The sequence below is a fragment of the Bos javanicus genome, chromosome 5 (genome assembly GCF_032452875.1).
Source record: "Bos javanicus breed banteng chromosome 5, ARS-OSU_banteng_1.0, whole genome shotgun sequence".
Lineage (NCBI taxonomy): Eukaryota > Metazoa > Chordata > Mammalia > Artiodactyla > Bovidae > Bos > Bos javanicus.
Window position 1 is genome coordinate 5357542 of NC_083872.1, and position 25866 is coordinate 5383407.

The window sequence follows — 25866 nt, forward strand, 5'->3', positions numbered from 1 at the left end:
ATGCGAAGAGCTGACTCTATGGATAAGACCCCGATGCTGCGAAAGATTGAGGGCAGGAGGAGAAGGGGACAACAGACGATGAGATGGTTGGATGGCATCACCGACTCAATGGACATGGGTTTGGGTGGACTCCGGGAGTTGGTGATGGACAGGGAGGCCTGGGATGCTGAGATTCATGGGATCGCAAAGAGTCAGACATAACTGAGCGACTGAACTGAACTGAACAGATGTTCTTTCTATTCCTACCTTCTGAAGGGTTTTTATCATAAATGGATGTTGAATTTTGTCAAAGGCTTTCTCTGCATCTATTGAGATAATCATATGGTTTTTATCTTTCAATTTGTTAATGTGGTGTATCACATTGATTGATTTGTGAATATTGAAGAAACCTTGCATCCCTGGGATAATGCCCAGTTGGTCACAATATGAGCTTTTTAATATCTTGTTGGATTCTGTTTTCTAGATTTTTGTTAAGGATTTTTGCATCCATGTTCATCAGGGATATTGGCCTGTAGATTTCTTTTTTTGTGGCATCTTTGTCTGGTTTTGGTATCAGGGTGATGGTGGCCTCATAGAATGAGTTTGGAAGTTTACCTTCCTCTACAATTTTCTAGAAGAGTTTGAGTAGAATAGGTGTTAGCTCTTCTCTACATTTTTGGTAGAATTCAGCTGTGAAGCCATCTGGTCCTGGGCTTTTGTTTGCTGGAAGATTTCTGATTACAGTTTCAATTTCTGTGCTTGTGATGGGTCTGTTAAGATTTTCTGTTTCTTCTTGGTTCAGTTTTGGAAAGCTGTACTTTTCTAAGAATTTGTCCATTTCTTCCAAGTTGTCCATTTTATTGGCATATAGTTGCTGATAGTAGTCTCTTATGATCCTTTGTATTTCTGTGTTGTCTGCTATGATTTCTCCATTTTCATTTCTAATTTTGTTGATTTGATTCTTCTCCCTTTTTTTCTTGATGAGTCAGGCTAATGCTTGTCTGTTTTATTTATCTTCTCAAAGAACCAGCTTTTAGCTTTGTTGATTTTTGCTATGGTCTCCTTTGTTTCTTTCATTTATCTCTGCCCTACTTTTAATTATTTCTTTCCTTCTACTAACCCTGGGGTTCTTCATATCTTCTTTTTTTTTGCTTTAGGGGTAGAGTTAGGTTATTTATTTGACTTTTGTCTTGTTTCTTGAGGTACGCTTATGTTGCTATGAACCTTCCCCTTAGCACTGCTTTTACTGAGTCCCATAGGTTTTGGGTTTTTGTGTTTTCATTTTCATTGTTTCTGTGCATATTTTGATTTCTTCTGTGATTTGTTGGTTATTCAGAAGCATGTTGTTTAGCCTCTATATGTTTGTATTTTTAAGTTTTTTTTTTCTTTTTCCCTGTAGTTTACATCTAATCTTACTGCTTTGGGATCAGAAAAGATGCTTGGAATGATTTCAATTTTTTAAAATTTGCCAAGGCTACATTTATGGCTCAGGATGTGATCTATTTTGGAGAAGGTTCCATGTACACTTGAGAAAAAGGTGAAATTCATTGTTTTGGAGTGAAATGGCCTATAGATATCAATTAGGTATAACTGGTCCATTGTATCATTTAAAGTTTGTGTTTTCTTGCTAATTTTCTCTTTAGTTGATCTATCCATAGTTGTGAGTGAGGTATTAAAGTCTCCCACTATTGTTGTGTTACTGTTAATTTCCCCTTTCATACTTGTTAGCATTTACCTTACATATTGTGGTGCTCCTATGTTGGGTGCATATATATTTATAATTGTTATATCTTCTTCTTGGACTGATCCTTTGATCATCATGTAGTGTCCTTTGTCTCTTTTCACAGGCTTTATTTCAAAGTCTATTTTATCTGATATGAGTATTGCCACTCCTGCTTTCTTTTGGTCTACATTTGCCTGAAATATCTTTTTCCAGCCCTTCACTTTCAGTCTGCATGTGTGCCTTGTTTTGTAGTGGGTCTCTTGTAGACAACATATATAGGGGTCTTGTTTTTGTATCCATTCAGCCAGTCTTTGTCTTTTTGTTGGGGCATTCAACCCATTTACCTTTAAGGCAATTATTGATAAGTATGATCCCGTTGCCATTTACTTTGTTGTTTTGGGTTCAAGTTTATACACCCTTTCTGTGTTTCCTGTCTAGAGAAGATCCTTTAGCATTTGTTGAAGAGCTGGTTTGGTGGTGCAAAATTCTCTCAGCTTTTGCTTGTCTGTAAAGTTTTTGATTTCTCCTTCATATTTGAATGAGATCCTTGCTGGGTACAGTAATCTGGGTTGGAGGTTTTTCTTTCATCGCTTTAATTATGTCCTGCCATTCGCTTCTGGCCTTAAGAGTTTCTATTGAAAGATCAGCTGTTATCCTTATGGGAATGTCCTTGTGTGTTATTTATCTCTTGCCGCTTTTAATATTTGTTCTTTGTGTTTGATCTTTGTTAATTTGATTAATATGTGTCTTTGGGTGTTTCGCCTTGGGTTTAACCTATTTGAGACTCTCTGGGTTTCTTGGACTTTGGTGGCTATTTCCTTCCCCATTTTAGGGAAGTTTTCAACTATTATCTCCTCAAGTATTTTCTCATGGCCTTTCTTTTTGCCTTCTTCTTCTGGGACTCCTACAATTCAAATATTGGGCCGTTTGACATTGTCCTAGAGGTCCTGAGGTTGTCCTCATTTCTTTTAATTCTTTTTCCCTCTCTGCTTAATTTATTTCTACCATTCTATCTTCCACCTCACTTATCCTATCTTCTGCCTCAGTTATTCTACTGTTGGTTCCCTCCAGAGTGATTTTGATCTCAGTTATTGGATTATTCATTATTGATTGACTTTTTTTTATTTCTTCTGGGTCCTTGTTAAACATTTCTTTCATCTTCTCAATCCTTGTCTCCAGACTATTTATCTGTAACTCCATTTTGTTTTCAAGATTTTGGATCAATTTTACTATCATTGTTCTGAATTCTTTTTCAGGTAGACTCCCTGTCTCCTCCTCTATTGTATGGTTTGGTGGGCATTTATCATGTTGTTTTACCTGCTGAATATTTCTCTGCCTTTTCATCTTGTTTATATTGCTGTGTTTTGGGTGGATTTTCATTATACTCGAAGTTTGTGGTACCTCTTTATTGTGGAAGCTCCTCCCTGTGGGTGGCATTGGACGAGTGGCTTGTCAAGGTTTCCTGGTTGGGGAAGCTTGCATCAGTGTTCTGGTGGGTGGAGCTAGATCTCTTCTCTCTGGAGTGCAATGAAATGTCCAGTAGTGAGTTTTGAGGTGTCTGTGGGTTTAGTGTGACTTGGCCGCCTGTATTTTAATGCTTAGGGTTATGTTCCTGCATTTGGAGAATCAACTTGGTATGTCTTGCTCTGAAACTTGTTGGCTCTTGGGTGGAGCTTGGTTTCAGGATAGGTATGGAGGCTTTTGGATGAACTCTTGTTGATTAATGTTCCTTGGAGTCAGGAGTTTTCTGGAGTACTCAAGTTTTGGATTTAAGCCTCCTGCCTCTGGTTTTCAGTCTTATTCTTACAGTAGCCTCAAGACTTCTCCATCCATACTGCACTGATGATAAAACATCTAGGTTAATGATGAAAAGTTTCTCCACAGTGAGGGACACCTGGAGAGGTTCACAGAGTTACATGGAGAAGAGAAGAGGGAGGAGGGAGATAGAGGTGACCAGGAGGAGAAGAGGAGGAATTAAAAGGGGAGAGAGCAATCTTTCCAGTAATCAATTCCCTATGTGCTCTCCACAGTCTGGAACACCCAGAGAGGTTCACAGAGTTACACAAAGAAGAGAAGAGGGAGGAAGGAGATAGAGGTGACCTGGAGGAGAAGAGGGGGAATCAAAAGGAGAGAGACAGATCTAGCCAGTAGTCAGTTCCCTAAATGTTCTTCACAGCCCAGAATTCCCAAAGAGATTCACAGAGTTGGGTAGAGAAGGGAGAGGGAGGAGATAGAAATGACCTGGCAGATAAAAAGGAGAGTCAAAAGGGGGAGAGGATAGTCAAGCCAGTAATCACACTCCTAAGTAAAAATGGGTACCGAAGATTGGATTCTTAAAGGTACAAAATTGATAACCAATACCAAAAAAGCAAAGCTTAAAAAATCTAGAGTAGAGGTTAGACTCTCAAAAATACAATATTAAAAAAATGAAACAAAATCACAAAAATTATAAAAGTATATATATGAAATTTGCTTTAAAAATAGGGTCTTTTTTTTACAAGGTAGTAGTTGGTTATAAAAATGAAAATTAAAGGAGTAATAACATAAAAATAAAACAAAAATTTTAAAAATTAAAAATGTTACTAGCAATATATATCTATTTTACTATATTTCTCTAGAGCTGTTGAGGGCTATGGGGGCTCAGTTCATTTTCAGATAGTTCCTTGTTCCAGCTTATACTTCTTCTCAAGGTGTATAGGCCCCTTCCTAGGTATTCGATGTTAACTACAGTGTTTTAATCTGTTGCACCTTCCAAAGCAGTTCCCTCTTCTATATTTTGGCTTCCTCTGTTTGCAAGTCCCTTCAGTGTCTAATTTCCACCCTGACACAAGGGGGTGAAAGTGGTCACTTATTTAGGCTCACTTGTTCAGTTGTGCTGTGGGGAGGGAGGAACACTGCAAACAAATATCACTGGCATGTGTGGGGACTGCTCACAGAGTCTGGGCCACACTAGATTTGCCCCTGCTCATGGCGTGTGTGCTTTCCTGGTCTAAACTGCTCAGGTTCCAGGTTTCCCTGCAGGGGAACTATCTCAAGTGGGCCCTGGGTTGTGTACGCTTCTCAGGTGTAAACTGCTCAGGTTCAGGTTCTTGGGTACTCCACAAAAGCACAAACTCGGTTGGACCTGAGTTTTATGCCCTTCCCAGGTCCAAGCATCTCAGGCTACCAGGTGCTTGGTGAGCCCACTCTCCCCAGGTGGGTGGTGCATCTTATCACCTCCCCGGTGCCAGCTGCTTGGTTTCCTGGGTGCGCAGCAGGAGTGCCGTCTTTGGTGTTCTGTGTGTCTCTTCTGGGATGCTGATCTCTGGCTGCAAGCCACCTGGCAGATTCCAACCGTCCAGGATCCCAGGAAGACTTGGTTAGCAACCGGGAGCCTGCTCACAGTTTGGTAGGGGATGCTGTCTCTGGGGCTGAGATTGCCCCTCTCCCCCTAGCTCTGGCTGTTGCCCGCCTGCCTCTCTGCCTCTGCCGGGGCATGGGCTGGTCCACAGCCAGCTAGCTTTCCCCTGGTATTCGCTCAGTCCTTTGTTCTGTGAGTGGGCCGGCAGTGCCTTAGGTTAGAGCTTTTCATAGGAAAGTTCTCTCTCTTTTTCTCTCTTTTTTTTTTCTCTCTCTCTCTGGCTATCCCAGAGTTTGGGTTGCTATCTCCCTTAGCTCCCTCAAATGTTCCTCAGGGCATTCAGGCCCGGTCCTTACCGTAAGCAATGCAGCCCGCGCATCCCTGTTCAGCCCCTGCTTGCTGGTGGCAGACTGGCCTACTTGCTGGCAAGCGTCTGGCCTACTTCTCCACTGGAAGTTGCAGTTAGGCACCTAATCTGTAAGGTGTTTTTTTTCCCCCTCCCGGTTATGTTGCTGTCTGAGATTCCAAAACTCCCCACTGGTGAGAGGGTTTCCTGGTGTTTGGAAACATTTCCTCCTTCACTACCCCTCCCTGGAACAGGTCTCCATCCCTAATTTGTCTCTATTTTTATTTTTTGTCCCACTGCTTTCAAATAAAATGGGCTGCCATTCTGGGTGCCCTGTGTCCTCCGCCAGAGTTCAGAGGTTGTTTTGTGGAATTAGCTCAGCGTTCAAATGATCTGTAGATGAATTTGTGGGGGGGAAAGTGGTCTCCCCATCCTATCCCTCCGCCATCTTCAAAAGGTCAGTTTTCATTCCAGTCCGTAAGAAAGGCAATGCCAAAGAATGCACAAACTACTGCACAATTGCATTCATCTCACATGCCAGTAATGCTCAAAATTCTCCAAGCCAGGCTTCAACAGTACGTGAACCATGAATTTCCAGATGTTCAAGCTGAATTTAGAAAGGGTAGAGGAACCAGACATCAAATTGCCAACATCCACTGGAACATTGAAAAAGCAAGAGAGTACCAGAAAAACATCTATTTCTTCTTTATTCACTATGCCACAGCCTTTGACTGTGTGGATCACAATAAGCTGTGGGAAATTCTTCAAGAGATGGGAACACCAGACCACCTGACCTGCCTCTTGAGAAACCTGTATGCAGGTCAGGAAGAAACAGTTAGAATTGGACATGGAACAACAGACTGGTTCCAAATAGGAAAAGGAGTACGTCAAGGCTGTAAATTGTCACCCTGCTTATTTAACTTATATGCAGAGTACATCATGAGAAATGCTGGGCTGGAGGAAGCACAAGCTGGAATCAAGATTGCCAGGAAAAATATCAATAACCTCAGATATGCAGATGACACCACCGTTATGACAGAAAGTGAAGAAGAACTAAAAAGCCTCTTGATGAAACTGAAAGAGAAGAGTGAAAAATTTGGCTTAAAGCTCAACATTCAGAATACTAAGATCATGGCATCTGGTCCTATCACTTCATGACAAATAGATGAAGAAACAGCAGAAACAGTGGCTGACTTTCTTTTTGTGGGCTCCAAAATCACTGCAGATTGTGATTGCAGCCATGAAATTAAAAGACGTTTGCTCCTTGGAAGGAAAGTTATGACCAACCTAGAGAGCATGTTAAAAGGCAGAGACATTACTTTGCCAACAAAGGTCCATCTAGTCAAGGCTATGGTTCTTCCAGTAGTCATGTATGGATGTGAGAGTTGGACTATAAAGAAAGCTGAGCACTGAAGAATTGATGCTTTTGAACTGTGTTGTTGGAGAAGACTCTTGAGAGTCCCTTGGACTGCAAGGAGATCCAACCAGTCCATCCTAAAGGAGATCAGTCCTGGGTGTTCATTGGAAGGACCGATGTTGAAGCTGAAACTCAAATACTTTGGCCACCTGATGTGGAGAGCTGACTTATTTGAAAAGACTCTGATGCTGGGAAGGATTGAGGGCAGGAGGAGAAGGGGACAACATTGGATGAGATGGCTGGATGGCATCACCAACACAACGGACATGGGTTTGGGTAGACTCTGGGAGTTGGTGATGGACAGGGAGGCCTGGCGTGCTGCAGTCCATGGGGTCGCAAAGAGTCGGACACGACTGAGCGACTGAACTGAACTGAACTGAACTCACTATTGTAGGTTCTTTGAATTCATAAATAATTTATAATCATTTTGCAACCCCTTCAAAAACCTACTTAGATTTTCGTTAGAAATACATTCAATGTTTTTTAAGTATGTATGGAATCTTCCAGCCCATGAATATTTAATATCTCTCCGTTTATTTGTCTATTAATATTTCTCTTAGCAATGTTTTGTAGTTTTCAGTTTGTAGATAATTATTTATATTATTTATTAGATTTAATTATATATATTTGATATTTTTGAAGCTATTGGATTCTGGAATGTATATGAAAATACAATTTTGTATCTATTCCTCCTCCTGGTATCTGACAACTTTGATAAATTTACTACTTATAAGTTTGCTTCTATATTCATTTGAATTTTCTATGTACCCAGGCATGCCATCTGTAAATAATGCAAAAATTCAATCATTATACACTTTATATCTTGTCTTATATATTTATATCTCCCCCTTTTTATTACACTGCCTAAACCCAGAACAATTTTAAGCAGAAATAATGAGACATTGTATTTCATTCTCAATCTTAAGGGAAAGCTTTCAATATTTTACCACTATATATTAATGCTTATTGTAGGATTTTGGTTTTCTTTTGTAGATACTTTTGATCAAATTAAGGAAATTCTATTCTTAGTGTGCTAAGAGACTTTTTCTCTTTTTAATTATGTATTCTCATAGTTTACTTATGATATGTCTGTGTAACCTTCTTCAATTACTAGACTGTGAACTCCAACTTCTTTAAATCACATTCAGTTGCATTTTTTGAGTGTCTCACTGGACCAGGCCATCTGCTAGGTGCAAGTACAAAAATGAACTGACATACAGTGGGTACTAAATAATTGCTTCTGAAACAGAACCAAATAGAAATAATTGTGAACATAATAAATACTAAAAACTCTGTTTCAGTAAAAACAATTACATAAAAATTAATTTATTATAGTCATTAGAATAACTTTAACCCAGACAAATCTACACAGTTCAATGTAAATTATTTTTATCTTTCAGAGTTGGGATGAAGCTTTAGCTAAGACTGCTGAAGCATGGGCAAAAAAGTGCAAATTCATCCACAATTCCTGTTCATCAAAATCATTTAAATGCCATCCAACGTTTCAATATGCTGGAGAAAATCTCTGGCTTGGTCCATTAACCATATCTGCAGCAAAATTTGCTATTAATATGTGGTATGATGAAAGAAAATTTTATGATTTTAATACAAGATCATGTTCCCAAGTTTGTGGCCATTATACACAGGTAAATATCTCAGATTTTATTAATTCTTACATATGCATATTTTAATCATAAGACAAATTTTTAGCACTTTCTTTAGAGTTTCTGTTAAATATCTGGAAAATTTACCTTCATTTGGAAGATATTTTTACTGGGAATAGAATTTTATGTAATAAGTTTTTTTTCTTTAATAATCTTACTCCATTATCATGTCACTTGCACTGTTTCCAACAAGAAATCTACTGTAATTCTTTTATTTATTCCTCTGTATGTAATGTGTCTTGGTTTCCCAGACTGCCTTAAATTTTTTCCTTTATTACAAGTCTCAAGCAAATTCAAAAATTTTCAGTTTTCTTCATGTTTCTTGTGCTGCAGTTTACTGAGCTTCTTGGCAGTATAGGTTTATAGTTTAAATTACATTTGGAAAAATGTTAGCCATTTTTAAAATTTATCTTTTAATTGGAGGATAATTGCTTTACAGTGTTGTGTTGGTCTCATTGTGCAACATAGATCAGCCATAAGTCTGCATAATTGCCTTCCCCTTGATCCTCCCTCCCACCCCAATCCCCACCCCAGTCCTCTGTGTTGTCACAGTACACCGGGGTGAGGTCCCTGTGTTATGCAAAACTTCCTACTAACTATTTTACATATGCTAATGCATATGTTTCAGTGCTCGGAGAAGGCAATGGCACCCTACTCCAGTATTCTTGCCTGGAAAATCCCATGGACGGAGGAGCCTTCTGGGCTACAGTCCATGGGGTCGCGAAGAGTCGGACACGACTGAGCGACTTCACTTTCCCTTTTCACTTTCATGTATTGGAGAAGGAAATGGCAACCCACTCCAGTGTTCTTGCCTGGAGAATCCCAGGAACAGGGAAGCCTGGTGGGCTGCTGTCTATGGGGTCGCACAGAGTCGGACACGACTGACGCAACTTAGCAGCAGCAGCAGCATGTTTCAGTGCTGCTCTCTCAATCCGTCCCACCCTCTCCTTTTCCTGCTGTGTCCACAAGTCTGTCCTGTATGTCTGCATCTCTATTGCTGCCCTGCAAATGGGCTCATCAGCACCATGTTTCTAGATTACATATATATGTGCTAATATACAGTTGACTCAAATTCACTCTGTTTTATGAGTAATATTCCATTGTAGTCATTCTTTTAAAACTATGTCCATCTATCTTTAACTCTTCTCTTCCCAGAGCCCAGTTGCCCATGTAGAAAGCCAGTTGAAGTTTTCCCACAGTTGACTGACTTTCCTTCCTCATTATTGGTTAAATTTTCCTGCTTCTTTTCATGCTGGGTATATTCCCAAGTTTGTAAATCTTGCCAAGTTTGTAAATGTTGAATGCTGGATTTATTTATATACCTAGAAGTATTCTTAACGGTCTTCTGGGATATAGTTATTTGGAATTTGTCTGTCCCTTTTGGTTTCTGCTTTTGAAACATGTTAGATAGAATTAAAGTAGTAGTTAAGTCTTGAGCTAATTCTCTCTCATCAGTGAGGCAGGTTTCTTCTGTACACTGTACTGGATGGCCCCAGAAATTATGAAATTTTCCAGTCTTACTAGTGGGAACTGGCCCACTATTCCAATTGCTGGCCCTGTGTAAGCTTCTGCATCCCTCCCTCTAGTTTTTATAGGCAATGCCTTTCCAGGCCAGGGGTGGTTTTTTCACATGCGTGCTGTGATTAGTGCTCTGATGAACTGATGGTGAGGACCCCCTACAGACCTCCACAGTTGTGTCCCTAGAAGATTTTCACCCCTTCTGGACCCCTGCTTGTTGGTCTCCCCAGACACTCAGCTCTGTCGTTCAACTCTGTGACTCAGTCAAGCTTCTCCTGGCTTCTCCACCACCCTAACCCCCAGCCACAGCCTGGAAACTCACTCAGTACAATAAGCTGAGCCGTCTTTTCCCTCCAACTCTCAGGGGCATCACTCATTGTTGCCTGATGTTCAGTATCTTGAAAAACATTATTTCCTATCATTTTCCAATTCTTTTGGTAATTTTGGGTGAGAGTTTTTGATGAGAAGAGGAAGTCACTTTTTAGCTAAACTAATCCTAGACATGGCACTGAACTCTTAGAAAGGCCCCTATAGGCAACAGAAAAAGCCAACTTTATTCTCCAAACTGACTCATCTTCTCAAGTTGAATGAACATATAGTGTCTTAAAACAAGTCATTTTTCTCAGAGGTGCACAGAACAGAGACATTAGCAGTTTCCTGCCTCCCTTCTAATCATTCTTTGTCCAATAGCAGAACGCTGTTTAAGAGCAGAAATTCTTCTCAGGATCGATGTTTGCAAAGAATGTGGTTTGGCTTCTGATGGGAAAACTGAGATAATGGACTCAAATGTCAGGTATCCTGCTAAGAAGCAGAATTCAATACAATAGTTCTTCCCACTTATCTGTAAAGGACACAGTAAATGCCAGAAACTTCAGATAGTATCAAACCCTACTATGTTTTTCCTACACATATATACCTATGGTGGAGTTTAATGTATAAATTAAGCACAGTAAGAGATTAACAGTGGGCTTCCCAGGTGGCACTAGTGATAACACACCTGCCAATGCAGGAGATGTAAGAAACGTGGGTTCAATCTCTGGGTCAGGAAGATCCCTGGAGGAGGGCATGACAACCAACTCCAGGATTCTTGCCCGGGAAATCGCATGGCAGGCTGCAGTCCAAAGAGTCACTACTGAAGTGACTTAGCACACATGCATGCAAGAGAGTAACAATAACTATTAATAAATTAGAACAATGATAATAATATCCTTTAATAAAGGTTACCTGAATATGACCTCACTTTCTTTCAAAATATCTTATTATACTGTACTTACCTTTCTTCCTCTTGTGATGATGTGAGATGATAAAATGCATATCATGTGATGAGGTGAAGTGAATGAACATAGGCATTATGATGTAGCAGCTAGGCTACCATTGACCTTCTGACAATGCATAAGAAGGAGGATCATCTGCTTTGGGCGATCCTGGATCAGTGAGCCATGACACTTTGATTTATGAAAACAGTCAGTGAGGAAAACCTAGTTAGCCTCATGAATGCAGCTTTAACAAATTAAATTGAATCTTAGAAATTAAGGAAAAAACAGACAATAAGTATTTAAGTATATTCATTTTTTTGTAGCATGGCAAAAATTACGCCTGTTCCCATAATATGCTGATTGTGTAGAGTCGTTTTGCATATTTTATTTTAAAATTCCTTTCTTTATAGGTAGTTTGGGCCTATTCATATAAAGTTGGTTGTGCAGTTGCAGTTTGTCCAAATCTTGGGAGCCCTGACAGTGCACTACTTGTATGTAACTATGCACCTGCGTAAGTTATTTTGCTTTAAAAATATTTTAAGTTGAAATATATGTTAAATGATTGTTTCCAAAAGTATGATGCTATATGAAAGACACAAGTATATTTTTCATAAGCACAGTCTCCCTCTATAATTCTAATCAAAAGAAAGAGATAAAATAAAAGAGAATGTGTGAAAAATTATGCTGATCATGAATGATTTAATCTTGAGAGAGGAAATGATGGAGATCATTTCTTAAGTAAGAAAATAGATATTATAAAATACATTGCCACAGTAATGTTTAAATACTGAACACAGAATAGGTTGGCAGATGCTAATATAACTTGAATGAGTAAATGATTTAAATGATTGAGAGTGAGAGGCACATTCTTCTAAGAAAAGAGTACCATGAAATTTTGGCTGCCTTGCTGGAAATTGCATATCTAAATAAAATTTAAAAAAGCCTAATGGGAGTATCCAAAAATAAAATTCTGGACCTCAAATTCAGCATATCTGTACAAGGAATAAGATTAAGTCAGTTAATAATCCAACTCTTTAACAAAATGTAAAAATAAAATGCAGAAAAGATTAAAATATAGGCTAAGAATAAATATACAGGTTTGGCAAAAAGGTCATAATATTTGTGAAAGTTGCCATGGAGATATACAAATGTGTATACCTCTTTCTGTATTTTCTCCCATTCCCTCTCAGTAACAAGTAAAAACAAGAATGACAAATAGATGGCCTAAAAGTTTGGGGTAGAGTACAGTTTTTATAAATACCAGAGAAATTGTAGAACACTTATTTTTACCACCTAAGGCAGGATACACAGAGGGAAAAAAGAATCCGAAAAAGCAAAAAAAAAAAAAAAAAAAAAAAGTGATATAAAAGAGCATCAGTTAGCTGTGACATAACTTTAAAGGGAATTGATTTCCTGAATGAGGAAGGGACAGAAAAATTTTTGAAGAAATATGGCCCAAAACTTTGCATACTTAAGGACCACCTTCTAATGAAACCTTTCAAAGCCAATAATAAAGAGACAATCTTAAAAGCAATCAGAAAATAAAGATGTGTTACATACAGATGAGCAAAAATAAGGATTTCCAGATTTCTCACTGGAAACAATGCAAGAGAGAAGACAGAAATATCTTTAAATACTGAAAGGGAAAAAAAAAAACAAAACCTGTTGTCTAAGGACATTATATTCTGTGAAGATATTTTTTTCAAAAATAAAAGTGATATAAAGATGTTTGAACCACTGGAAATGGTAACTATATAGGTAAATACATAGGATGTTTTCTCCTTATTTTTGCCTTTCAAAAGATAATTATTTAACCAAAGATAATTGAAATGTATTGTGAAGATTATAACATAGGTAAAGTTAAAATCTGTGATAATGATGGCATAAAGGCTGAGAGGAGAAAATAGAGAAAATAGTAGAAGAACCCTTAAGGTTCTTCTACTCAGTGTTAAGAGGAATTAACTTGACCGTGATAAGTAAAAGATGCATACTATAAACCCTAAAGTAGCTACTCATATAACGAACCAACAGTAAAATCAAATAAGCCAACAAAGCAGGTAAAATTAAATCTAAAAAAAAAAAAAAAAAAAAATTCCATTAATCCAAAGGAAAGCAGAAAAAGGAAAAAAAAAAAACAAAGGACAGATAAGACAAATAGAATAAATAAGATCTGATAACCTTAAATCTATGTTAATAATCACATCAAATGTAAATACAAATACCCAAATAAAAAGAAAAAGACTGGATGATAGGATAAAAATCAAGAACCAGTTACATTCTGCCTACAAGAAGTATATTTAAATTAAAAGACACAAGTAGATTAAAAGTAAAAGAATGGGAAAAGTTTTACTGTGCTAACATTCATAGAAAGAAAGATAGCAGGATCTATGTTAATATCAGATATTGCAGATTTTATAGCTAACAATAGTCCTTCAAGAGACACAAATTACAAAGGAGAAATAAAGTGAAAACTACAGAGAAATCTCTCTTTTTTTCTAATCTGTACAGAAGTAATTTAATTTTTTATTAAAGTATAGCTGATTTACAATGTTGTGTTAGTTTCAGTTGCCCCCCAAAGTGATTCAGATATATAGATAGACAGACATTAATAAATAGATAGATATAGATATAGATTATATCTTCTTTATGCATGCATCTGTTGATGGACATTTACATTGCTTCCATGTCTTGGCTATTGTAAATAGTGCTGCAAAAATCACTGCAGGGCACTTATCTTTTTGAATTATGGTTTTCTCCAGGTATATGCCCAGGAGTGGGATTGTAGGATCATATGAAAGCTCTGTTTCTAGTTTTCTAAGGAACTTCTGTGCTGCTCTCTGTAGTGGTTGTACCAATTTTTGCTCCCACCAACATTGTAGGAAGATTCCATTTTCTCCACACCCTCTCCAGCATCTATTGTTTGCAGATTTTTGATAATAGCCATTCTGACTGGTGTGAAGTGATACTTCATTGCAGTTTTGATTTGCATTTCTCTAATAATTAGCAATGTTAAGCATCTTTTCATGTTCCTGTTGGTCATCTGCATTCTTCATTGGAGAAATACCTATTTAGATCTTATTCAATATCTCTTATGAACATAGGTACAAAGATTCTAAACAAAATTTAGCAGCTGAACCCAATATAATAAAAGCATCATACATCTTATCCAAAGGGAGTTTGTTCCAGTAATAGGGCTGTTTTAATATTCTAAAATCAGTGTAATTCACCATATTAATCAACCTATAAATAAAGATTATTTGATCTCAATAGACTGAGAAAATGTCAAACATTCATTCTTAATGAAAGTTCTTGGTAAATTAAAAATACAAGGGAATGTCTTAAATCTAATAAAGTTTATCTATGAAAAGCCTATATGTAACATTATACCAGTACTAAAAAAATTTTTCTGTAAAGTACTAGACAGTAAATATATTAGGCTTTGCATGACACATACATTCTGCTACATATTCATCTTTGTTCTGTTTTGAATTAAATAACCCCTTAAATAAAAATAATTAAAAAAAACCAATTCTTAGTTCACTGACTGCACAAAATCAGACCACAAGCCAGATATGACCATTCTTTACTGACTTCTTGGTCTCTAGTTCTATATATAAAATTCAGTGGAATCTATAAAAACTCTTCTACAACTAATAAGTAAGTTTAGCAATTTTTCAGTGTACAAGATCAATATGCAAAACAATTACATGTGCATACTGGCAATGAACAATCATAAATTGAATTAAAATAACAATACCATTTATAATAGCATCAAAAATATGAATTATTTAGGGATAAATCTGGCAGAAGACATGAAAAACTAATATACTAAAAATTATGTAATAGTCATGAGAGAAATTATTAACAACAAAGACAATAACTAGAGCACTACACCTAATTAATGGGTTAAAAGACTCAAGATTGTAAAGATGTAATTTTTCACTGAATTGAACTATGCATTCAATAAAATTCCAATAAAAATCCCACAGGCTTTTGTAGTAGAAACTGACAAACAGATCATAAAATTCATAAGGCAATACAAAGGACTTAGAATAGTTAAAACAACTAGAACAAATCTGAAGTAGGTAACACTATTGTTTTCATGAATTATTAAAATCATGATATAGTTATATTGATGTAAAGTTAGACAAATAGATCAGTGGAATAGGATATAGAGTCCAAAAATAACCCGACACATGGTTGACCACATATGTTCAACTGACTTTTCAAAAATGTACAAGGCAATGCAACATAAGAAAGATTTTTCAATAACTGGTGCTCTGTCACTTACATATAAAAAACAAAAGTAAACTTGGCTTTACAAAACATACAATCTACAAAAATTAATTAAAAATGGATCATAGATCCAATTGTAAGGCAAAAACTGTGAAACTTTTTGAAAAAAACATAAAACCTTTGTGACCTTCAGATAGCCAAAGATTTTTTAGCTACCACATAAAAAGCATGATCCATAAAAGAATAACTTGGTAATTTGAATGTCACTAAAATTAAAAACGACCACTATTCAAACATACTGGTCAGAAAATGAAAAGAGAAGCCACAGACTGGAAGAAAGTCTTTGTGAAACAAAGACCTTGTATGAAGTATGTAGGAAGAACTCTTAAGATTTAATACCTAGAACCATCTCACACCAGTCAGAATGGCTGCTATCAAAAAGTCTACGAACAGTAAATGCTAGAGAGGAGAAAAGGGAACTCTCTTACATTGTGGGAATGCAAACTGGTACAGCCACTATGGAGAACAGTGTGGGGATTCCTTAAAAAACTGGAAATATAACTGCCATACGACCCAGTAAACCTACTGCTGGGCATACACACCAAGGAAACCAGAGTTGAAAGAAACATGTGTACCCCAATGTTCATCACAGCACTGTTTACAATAGCCAGGACATGGAAGCAACCTAGATGTCCATCAGCAGACGAATGGATAAGAAAGCTTTGGTACATATACATAATGGAATATTACTCAGCCATTAAAAAGAATGTATTTGAATCAGTTCTGATGAGGTGGGTGAAACTGGAGCCTATTATACAGAGTGAAGTAAGCCAGAAAGAAAAACACCAATACAGTATACTAATGCATATATATGGAATTTAGAAAGATGGTAACGATGACCCTATATACAAGACAGCAAAAGAGACACAGATATAAAGACAGACTTTTGGACTCTGTGGGAGAAGGCAAGGGTGGAATGATTTGAGAGAATAGCATTGAAACATGTATATTATCATATGTGAAATAAACCACCAGTCCAGATCCGATGCATGAGACAGGGTGCTCAGGGCTGGTGCAGTGGGATGACTCTGAGGGATGGGATGGGGAGGGAGGTGGGAGGAGGGCTCAGGATGGGGAACACATGTATACCCATGGCTGATTCAAGTCAATGTATGGCAAAAACCACTATAATATTGTAAAGTAATTAGCCTCCAATTAAAATAATAAATTAATTTTTTTAAAAAGATTTAAAAGCTAGAAAAACCAAAAGCTCAATAGGAAAATGGACAAAAGATTAATAAGATCCACAGATGGCAAATAAGCACATAAAAAAATTGCTAAAAAATCAATAATCATTAGGGAAATACAAAATTAAAACCACAGTGAATACCACTACACAATAATCAGAATGGCTAAACATTTGTTATTCTCACACACTTTCTGGTGTAAATATAAAGTGCTACAACTGTTTTATAAAAAACTTTGTCCCAGTTTCTTTAAAAGTTTAATATGCACCTACTGTGTGATCTATTCATTCCATTCCTAGGTATAAATCCAAGAAAATGTATGTCCATATAAAGACATGTCTGAATGATCAAAATATTCATAGTAACTTTATTAGTAATTTCCCAAAACTGGGACAACCTGATGTCCATCAACAGTTGAATGAATAAATAAATTGCGGCATATTCTTTAAAAGAATACAATTCATGTTCTTATGTTTTTCTTTGTGTACTCTGGATAAGTAACACTTTCTAAAGTCTTCCACAAACATGGAAGTGGGAAAAGAAAAAAGAGAGCCTTGTTAGCATGTTTCAGCTTATATTACTGAAAATTCAGCAACATAACTGCCAAATCTTTCTGGTGTATTTCAAAATACTATAATACTGTGCTTTTAAATTAAACTATAAAACATATGTTTTCATGAGCAATTCAAACTTCCTTATTCCATTAAAAAATCAAAAGATAATTAGTGTTTATAGCAAAATCTCTGTGGCTGTCACATACATAATTATATTGCATTCACATTTATTTGTGTCCTAGAGAATATTCAAGAATATAACTGCTAGAAAGATTGGGGACACCCTCCAAAGAGTAATTTTAATAGTTACTTTAATAGTTTATAGTTTCTTTTGTAAAGAAAAAAGTACAAAATTGGGACCTACATTGTTCTTATTTTCCTTGTCAACATTCATGGTTAGGCACCAAAACAACTTGCATAAAGCATAAACAAAATTAGAGACATTAATAACTACTTAGCTAATCACTGTGTCTCTTTTTTTACAGAGGAAACTATCCAAATATGTCCCCTTACACGAATGGAACACCCTGCTCTATGTGTCAAGGAGATACTTGTGAAAACAATCTCTGCCGTAAGAAAACAGGAAACAAAATAATCAGGGCATTTTCTTTGGAAAACAAAGTTCCCAGAAATTCATTATAATTTTAAATTTGGAGGCTCAATGTTAGAAGATAAAATTTGATTGCTGCTGTTTGATGATACAAAGCATTTGTCATAAATGATCATATTTCATTCCAGATGATCCCTCCCTTTGTCACTGATTATTTTCTCTCAGTCTAAAAGACTAGAAGGAGTAAGGTATAACAGATCGTACGCTGCTACACCCAAAATGCTATCGACTGGCATATTGTTCTTAGTTGTGTTTGCTTCCCTTTTACCTCCTTTTACTAGTTATTATTAAATAGTGACTCACTCAGAAGTAATACCTGAATCAATGTCCAAACTAATTGTGATTTACAGCTGACATGTTTTCCTTCCTTCATCAGTCTTTTGGTTCTCAAGACAAAGACTTATTTTAAGTATAAATTTTTGATTCTCAGAGCAGACGAGTTCCCAGTACAAAGTTACTTTTTAAGGATAAGCATAAATTCCTGTTTGAGGACCGAGTGAAGGGGGTGAAGAGAAGAGATAATTTAAAAACTGTAAAAGATGTGGTGCCACAAAAGAAGACACAAAAATGCATATTAAATTATTCCATTTCTATAAAGTTCAAAACTGTACAAAACTAATCTACGCTTAGAGTCAGGATAGTGGTTACCTTTGGAGAGGAAAGAGGAGTTAGTCACTAGCAAAGTATACCAGAGGACTTTCTGGACCTATGCTGTGGTTATCTAGGTGTATTCACTTTGTAATAGCTCATCAATCTTTCCAATTATGAGCTATGTATGATTCCATATTCATGTCATACTGCAAGTAAAAAAATTGTTTGGGGTTTGTGATATTGAGCTGTTTGTATATTTCAGAGATTAATACCTTATCAGTTGCTTCATTTGCAAATATTTTCTTTCATTCTGAGGGTTGTCTTCTCGTCTTGTGTATAGTTTCCTTTGCTGTGCAAAAGCCTTTTGTTTAATTAGGTACCATTTGTTTATTTTTATTTTCATAGATGATCTTATTTGCAAAGCAGAAATAGAGACACAGATGTAGAGAACAAGTGTATGGATACCAAGGGGGAAAGGGGCAGTGGTGGGAGGAATTGGGAGATTGGGACTGACATATACACTCTTGACACCGTGTGCAAAATAGCTAATGCATGAGAAACTACTGTACAGCACAGGGAATCTACTCAATGCTCTTTGACGACCTGAATGGGAAGGAAATCCAAAAAGAAGAAGATATATGTAAACATACAGCTGACTCACCTTGCTGTATGGCAGAAACTAAGACAACGTCGTAAAGCAACTATGCTCTTGTTTGCCCCTACGTCGTGTTCAGCTCTTCGCGAACCCATGGACTGTGGCATGCAGGGCTCCTCTGTCCTCTCCTATCTCCCAGAGTTTGCTCGGATTCATGTCCACTGAGTTGGTGATACTATGTAACCATCATCCTCTGCTGCCTCCTTCCCCTGCATTGGCAGGTGGATTCTTTACCTGCAGAATCACTATGGACAGTGACTGCAGCCATGAAATTAAAGATGCTTGCTCCTTGGAAGGAAAGCAATGACAAACCTAGACAGCATATTAAAAGCAGAGACATCACTTTGCCGACGAAGCTCCATCTAGTCAAAGCTATGGTTTTTTCCAGTAGTCATGTACAGATGTAAGAGTTACACAATAAAGAAAGCTGAGCACTGAAGAATTGATGCTTTTGAATTGTGGTGCTGGAGAAGATTCTTTTTTTTTTTTTTTAATTTTTAAAATTTTTTTCTTTTTTTTTTCAAGGCAGAATGGACTTTTTTTTTGTTTTTTTACATTTTCCAATCTTTTATTTATTTATTTTATGTGTGTGTGTGTGTATATATATATATATATATATATATATTTGACAATATTGTATTGGTTCTGCCATACATCAACATGAATCTGCTATGGGTATACACGTGTTCCCCATCCTGAACCCCACTCCCACCTCCCTCCCCGTACCATCCCTCTGTGTCATCCCAGTGTACCAGCCCCAAGCATCCTGTATGGAACCACGACTGGCGATTTGTTTCTTATATGATATTGTACATGTTTCAGTGTCATTCCCCCAAATCGTCCCACCCTCTCCCTCTCCCACAGAGTCCAAAAGATTGTTCTATACGTCTGTGTCTCTTTTGCTGTCTCGCATACAGGGTTATCATTACCATCTTTCTAAATTCCATATATATGCATTAATATACTGTATTGGTGTTTTTCTTTCTGGCTTACTTCACTCTGTATAATAGGCTCCAGTTTTATCCACCTCATTAGAACTGATTCAAATGTATTCTTTTTATTTTTTTTATTATTTTTTTAAATTTTATTTTATTTTTTAACTTTACAATATTGTATTGGTTTTGCCATATATCAAAATGAATCCACCACAGGTATACATGTGTTCCCTATGCTGAACCCTCCTCCCTCCTCCCTCCCCATCCCATCCCTCTGGGTCGTCTCAATGCACCAGCCCCAAGCATCCAGTATCATGCATCGAACCTGGACTGGCGACTCGTTTCATATATGATATTTTACATGTTTCAATGCCATTCTCCCAAATCATCCCACCCTCTCCCTCTCCCACAGAGTCCAAAAAACTGTTCTATACAACAATGTCTCTTGCTGTCTCGTATACAGGGTTATTGTTACCATCTTTCTAAATTCAATATATATGCATTAGTATACTGTATTGGTGTTTTTCTTTCTGGCTTACTTCACTCTGTATAATAGGCTCCAGGTTCATCCACCTCATTAGAACTGATTCAAATGCATTCTTTTTAATGGCTGAGTAATACTCCATTGTGTATATGTACCACAGCTTTCTTATCCATTCATCTGCTGATGGACATCTAGGTTGCTTCCATGTCCTGGCTATTATAAACAGTGCTGCGATGAACACTGGGGTACACGTGTCTCTTTCCCTTTTGGTTTCCTCAAGTGTATGCCCAGCAGTGGGATTGCTGGGTCATAAGGCAGTTCTATTTCCAGTTTTTTAAGGAATCTCCACACTGTTCTCCATAGTGGCTGTACTAATTTGCATTCCCACCAAAAGTGTAAGAGGGTTCCCTGTTCTCCACATTCTCTCCAGCATTTATTGCTTGTAGACTTTTGGATCGCAGCCATTCTGACTGGTGTGAAATGGTACCTCATTGTGGTTTTGATTTGCATTTCTCTGATAATGAGTGATGTTGAGCATCTTTTCATGTGTTTGTTAGCCATCTGTATGTCTTCTTTGGAGAAATGTCTGTTTCGTTCTTTGGCCCATTTTTTGATTGGGTCATTTATTTTTCTGGAATTGGGCTGCAGGAGTTGCTTATGTGTTTTTGAGATTAGTCCTCTGTCAGTTGCTTCATTTGCTATTATTTTCTCCCATTCTTAAGGCTGCCTTTTCACCTTGCTTATAGTTTCCTTTCTTGTGCAGAAGCTTTTAATTTTACCAATGGCATTTTTCACAGAGCTAGAACAAATAATTTCACAGTTTGTATGGAAATACAAAAGACCTCAAATAGCCAAAGCAATCTTGAGAAAGAAGAATGGAACTGGAGGAATAAACCTACCTGACTTCAGGCTCTACTACAAAGCCACAGTCATCAAGACAGTATGGTACTGGCACAAAGACAGAAATATAGATCAATTGAACAAAATAGAAAGCCCAGAGATAAATCCATGCAACTATGGACACCTTATCTTTGACAAAGGAGGCAAGAATATACAATGGAGAAAAGACAATCTCTTTAACAAGTGGTGCTGGGAAAACTGGTCAGCCACTTGTAAAAGAATGAAACTAGAACACTTTCTAACACTATACACAAAAATAAACTCAAAATGGATTAAAGATCTAAACGTAAGACCAGAAACTATAAAACTCTTAGAGGAGAACATAGGCAAAACACTCTCTGACATAAATCACAGCAGGATCCTCTATGACCCACCTCCCAGAATATTGGAAATAAAAGGAAAAATAAACAAATGGGACTTAATTAAAATTAAAAGCTTCTGCACAACAATGGAGAAGATTCTTGAGAGTCTCTTGGACTGCAGGAGCAAACCATTCAATTCTAAAGGAAATCAACCCTAAATATTCACTGGAAGAACTGAAGCTGAACCTCTAATACTTTGGCCACCTCATGCAAAGAGCTGACCCATTGGAAAAGACTGATGCTAGGAAAGCAACTATACTCCAATTTAAAAGGAAAAAAAATAGGACTACATTGAAAGCATGGTCTCTCTAAAATGAGATTTCATTCAAAGTGGTTCATATTTGTAAACTGCTAAGTTTTCTAGTCTACAACATACAAAGATAAAGTGATACCGTCTTTTTCTTTCACTTTCTCTTCCTTACCAGGATCCAGATTACTGCCATTTCTTGCCTGAACTAGTGCAGCCTCCCCACTTCTCTTCCTACTCTATTCCAAGGTGTTTCACTGCCCCCTGGGCCGGGGCGGGGGGCGAGGGACAGAAAACAAAAGAAAATATCAGATAAAATCACTTTTCTTAAAATTCTTCAATTGCTTCTTTTTGCAACTAAAGGAAAATCAGATTCTATGCATTGAGGCCAACAAACCCAAGTGTGATCTGGCTCTTGCCTTTGTCTTCTACCGTATCTTTGGTTAGTCCCCTTTTGGCACAGTCAGCTCCATTATTACACACTCAAATTCCCTATTTAAAAACCCCAGCATCCAGATCACCTGTGAGTCTATTTCTAGTTTCAGGATTGTTTTTTCTCTTCGTTTTGGTAACATGCTCTGTTTCTTGATGTCCCTAAATATGACCGTAAGTGATTCCTCCCTGCTGTCCATGCACACCACTCCTCCCATCAAGAAGCCCAGACTATTTCTCCTCTCCTTGAATAAGGACTTGATGTTGTGCCACTTCTGGGCCACACCTTTAAGAAAACTGGCAGCTTTGGCTTTTGCTTTTTTGAAAGCTATCCATCATATCTAAAAATCCGTGCTTTCCCACTGAACAGGTCAGGCCTTGGATGAGGAGAGGGCATCCTTCTGTTTCAGCCGCAAATGTGAGCAATAGCTAAATGTAGCCACATCCTTGAACCCTGATGACACTAAATATAGGAGAGAAATTCCCTAGTAGAATCTGCTAACCCAGGTAATTGTGAGAAATAATAGTAAGTTGTTAACCATTTTAAGCCATTAAGTTTTGGAAGTTTGTTCCACAGCAGTAGATTGTGGAAACACTTGATGTGCCTAATAAGTTAAATACCTAATAATATGGTATGAAACAAAAAAAGGAGAGTTCTATCTTTTCCTCTACTGAACAGACAGAGTTAGGGTGGTTCCTCTTAATCCAAACACAACTTGGTCAAAGCTGGTTTAGAATTTACCTAAGGTGTGGTCTGCCTCTGTTTGCTCTGTTCCAAGAATAGAGACTTCCAAGGCTTTGCAGTGGGAGATGGCTGTGCTCTCTGTTGCCTTTACCTAGTGGTTTTCGAATTCCAATTCTTACTGCTTTTTTTTTTCCCCCACTGTTTTTCCATTGCTTTAACACACAGAAATTACTGAAATATCTACTATGATTTCCAAAGGCATTTAGCCTAGGTTTTTAGCCCCTTACCTCTCACAGTTTCAAAGTTACAAAATGGGCGTGTCTTGGGCTTATTTCCTCCACCTCTACCTCCCACCTGGATCTTGAAAGACTCAATTCTCCAATTTTATCTCTCTAGTTCTTTAAGGATAATAAATGCTCTGCTGGTTTCTCTGTTTACCAAGAAGTGACTTCTTCCTGGACAAAGCCAATTTTCAGCCCTAGGCCTGGGCCCAGAATCAACAAATGGCCCTAAGAAAAGAGCATCCTTCGTAACATCAACCCTCCTCTTTATGGATCTTCTGTTCTGAAATCTGAACCTTTCGGTCTTTTTTCCTTTTGCAAAGGTCTCATGCTCTTACACATAGTTTTCCTAATAATAATAAAATAAGAATAGTAAAAGATAATTTTATTTATATTTTATGCTTGATGAGAGATTTTGTCCATCACAAATGATTTCATCCTGGAGATTTAGACAGCTGTATTCTGTGGGTCTCCAAGATAGCACCTTAAAAGCTACCAAGGCTACAATAAATAAGCTTTGAGACTTGGTAGGAGCTATTCCCCCAATTCATTCCATTTCCAAATTGTTCAAAAATCATTTGCCTATTCCTGGCCCTTTGCTCTTGGAAATTAATGTTAGGATAAGCTTATCAATTCTACAGACGACCTTGAAATTCTGAATGGAGTTACTTTGAGTTTATAGATAAATTGAAAGGAGTAACTTTACAGTGTTGAACTTTTCAATTAATAAAGACTGTTTACTTGGGTCTTTTTATATATCTTTTTTAGGCTTCCCTAGTGGCTCAGACATAAAAAATTCTGCCTGCAATGCAGGAGACCTGGGTTTAATCCCTGGGTCAGGAAGATGGCCTGAAGAAGAGAATGGCAACCCACTCCAGTATTCTTGCCTGGAGAATTTTTGGACAGAGAAGTCTGATGGTCTACAGTCCATGGGGTCACAAAAAGTCAGACATGACTGAGCAACTTTCACTTTCATTTATATCTTTTACACTTTGAAATTTTCTCAGTAAGGTCTTACATCTCAATTTAGATTGCTTGGTGTTCTATATGTGTTTATATTATAAATGGAATTTTTAAGTTTAGTTCAGTTCAGTCGCTCCATCATGTCCAACTCTTTGGGACCCCATGGACTGCAGCGCACCAGGCCTCCCTGTCCATCACCAATTCCCGGAGCTTACTCAAATTCATGTCCATTGAGTGAGTGATGCCATCCAACCATCTCATCCTCTGCTGTCCCCTCTCCCCTCATCTACAGTCCTTCCCAGCATCAGGGTCTTTTCAAATGAGTCAGCTCTTCGCATGAGGTGGCCAAAGTACTGGAGTTTCAGCTTCAACATCAGTCCTTCCAATGAGCACCCAGGACTGATCTCCTTTAGGATGGATTGGTTGGATCTCCTTGCAGTCCATGGGACTCTCAAGAGTCTTCTCCAACACCACAGTTCAAAAGCATCAATTCTTCGGTGCTCAGCTTTCTTTATAGTCCAACTCTCACATCCATACATGACTAATGCAAAAACCATAGCCTTGACTAGATGGACCTTTGTTGGAAAAGTGATGTCTCTGCTTTTTAATGTGCTGTCTAGGTTGGTCATAACTTTCCTTCCAAGGAGTAAGCATCTTTTAATTTCATTGCTACTGTCAACATTTGCAATGATGTTGGAGCCCTCCAAAATAAAGTCTGCCACTGTTTCCACTATTTCCCCATCTATTTGCCATGAAGTGATGGGACTGAATACCATGATCTTTGTTTTCTGAATGTTGAGCTTTAAGCCAACTTTGCACTCTTCCTCTTTCACTTTCATCAAGAGGCTCTTTAGTTCTTCTTTGCTTTCTGCTGTAAGGGTGGTGTCATCTGCATATCTGAGGTTATTGATATTTCTCCTGGCAATCTTGATTCCAGCTTGTGCTTCCTCCAGCCTAGCGTTTCTCATGATGTACTCTGCATATATGTTAAATAAGCAGGATGACAATATATAGTCTTGACGTACTTCTTTTCCAATTTGGAACCAGTCTGTTGTTCCATGTCCAGTTCTAACTGTTGCTTCCTGACCTGCATACAGATTTCTCAAGAGGCAGGTCAGGTGGTCTAGTATTCCCAGCTCTTGAAGAATTTTCCACAGTTTGTTTTGATCCACACAGTCAAAGGCTTTGGCATAGTCAATAAAGCAGAAATAAATGTTTTTCTGGAACTCTCTTGCTTTTTCAGTGATCCAGCAGATGTTGGCAATTTGATCTCTGGTTCCTCTGCCTTTTCTAAATCCAGCTTGAACATCTGGAAATTCATAGTTCACGTTCTGTTGAAGCCTGGATTGGAGAATTTTGAGCATTATTTTACTAGCGTGTGAGATGAGTACAGTTGTGTGGTAGTTTGACCATTCATTTGGCATTGCTTTTCTTAGGGAAT

The 25866-nt window shown here is 37.5% G+C and overlaps 1 protein-coding gene across 1 annotated transcript in view; it reads left to right on the forward strand.

Annotated features, from left to right (window-relative positions):
• The window catches only part of GLIPR1L1 (GLIPR1 like 1), a 42287-nt gene that overhangs the window by 8914 nt on the left and 7507 nt on the right, over positions 1-25866 (forward strand). Inside the window, exons 2-4 of the mRNA XM_061415545.1 lie at positions 8206-8451; positions 11654-11754; positions 17766-17851. Coding sequence (XP_061271529.1) covers positions 8206-8451; positions 11654-11754; positions 17766-17851 — 433 coding nt within the window. The remainder of the gene's footprint in view (positions 1-8205; positions 8452-11653; positions 11755-17765; positions 17852-25866) is intronic.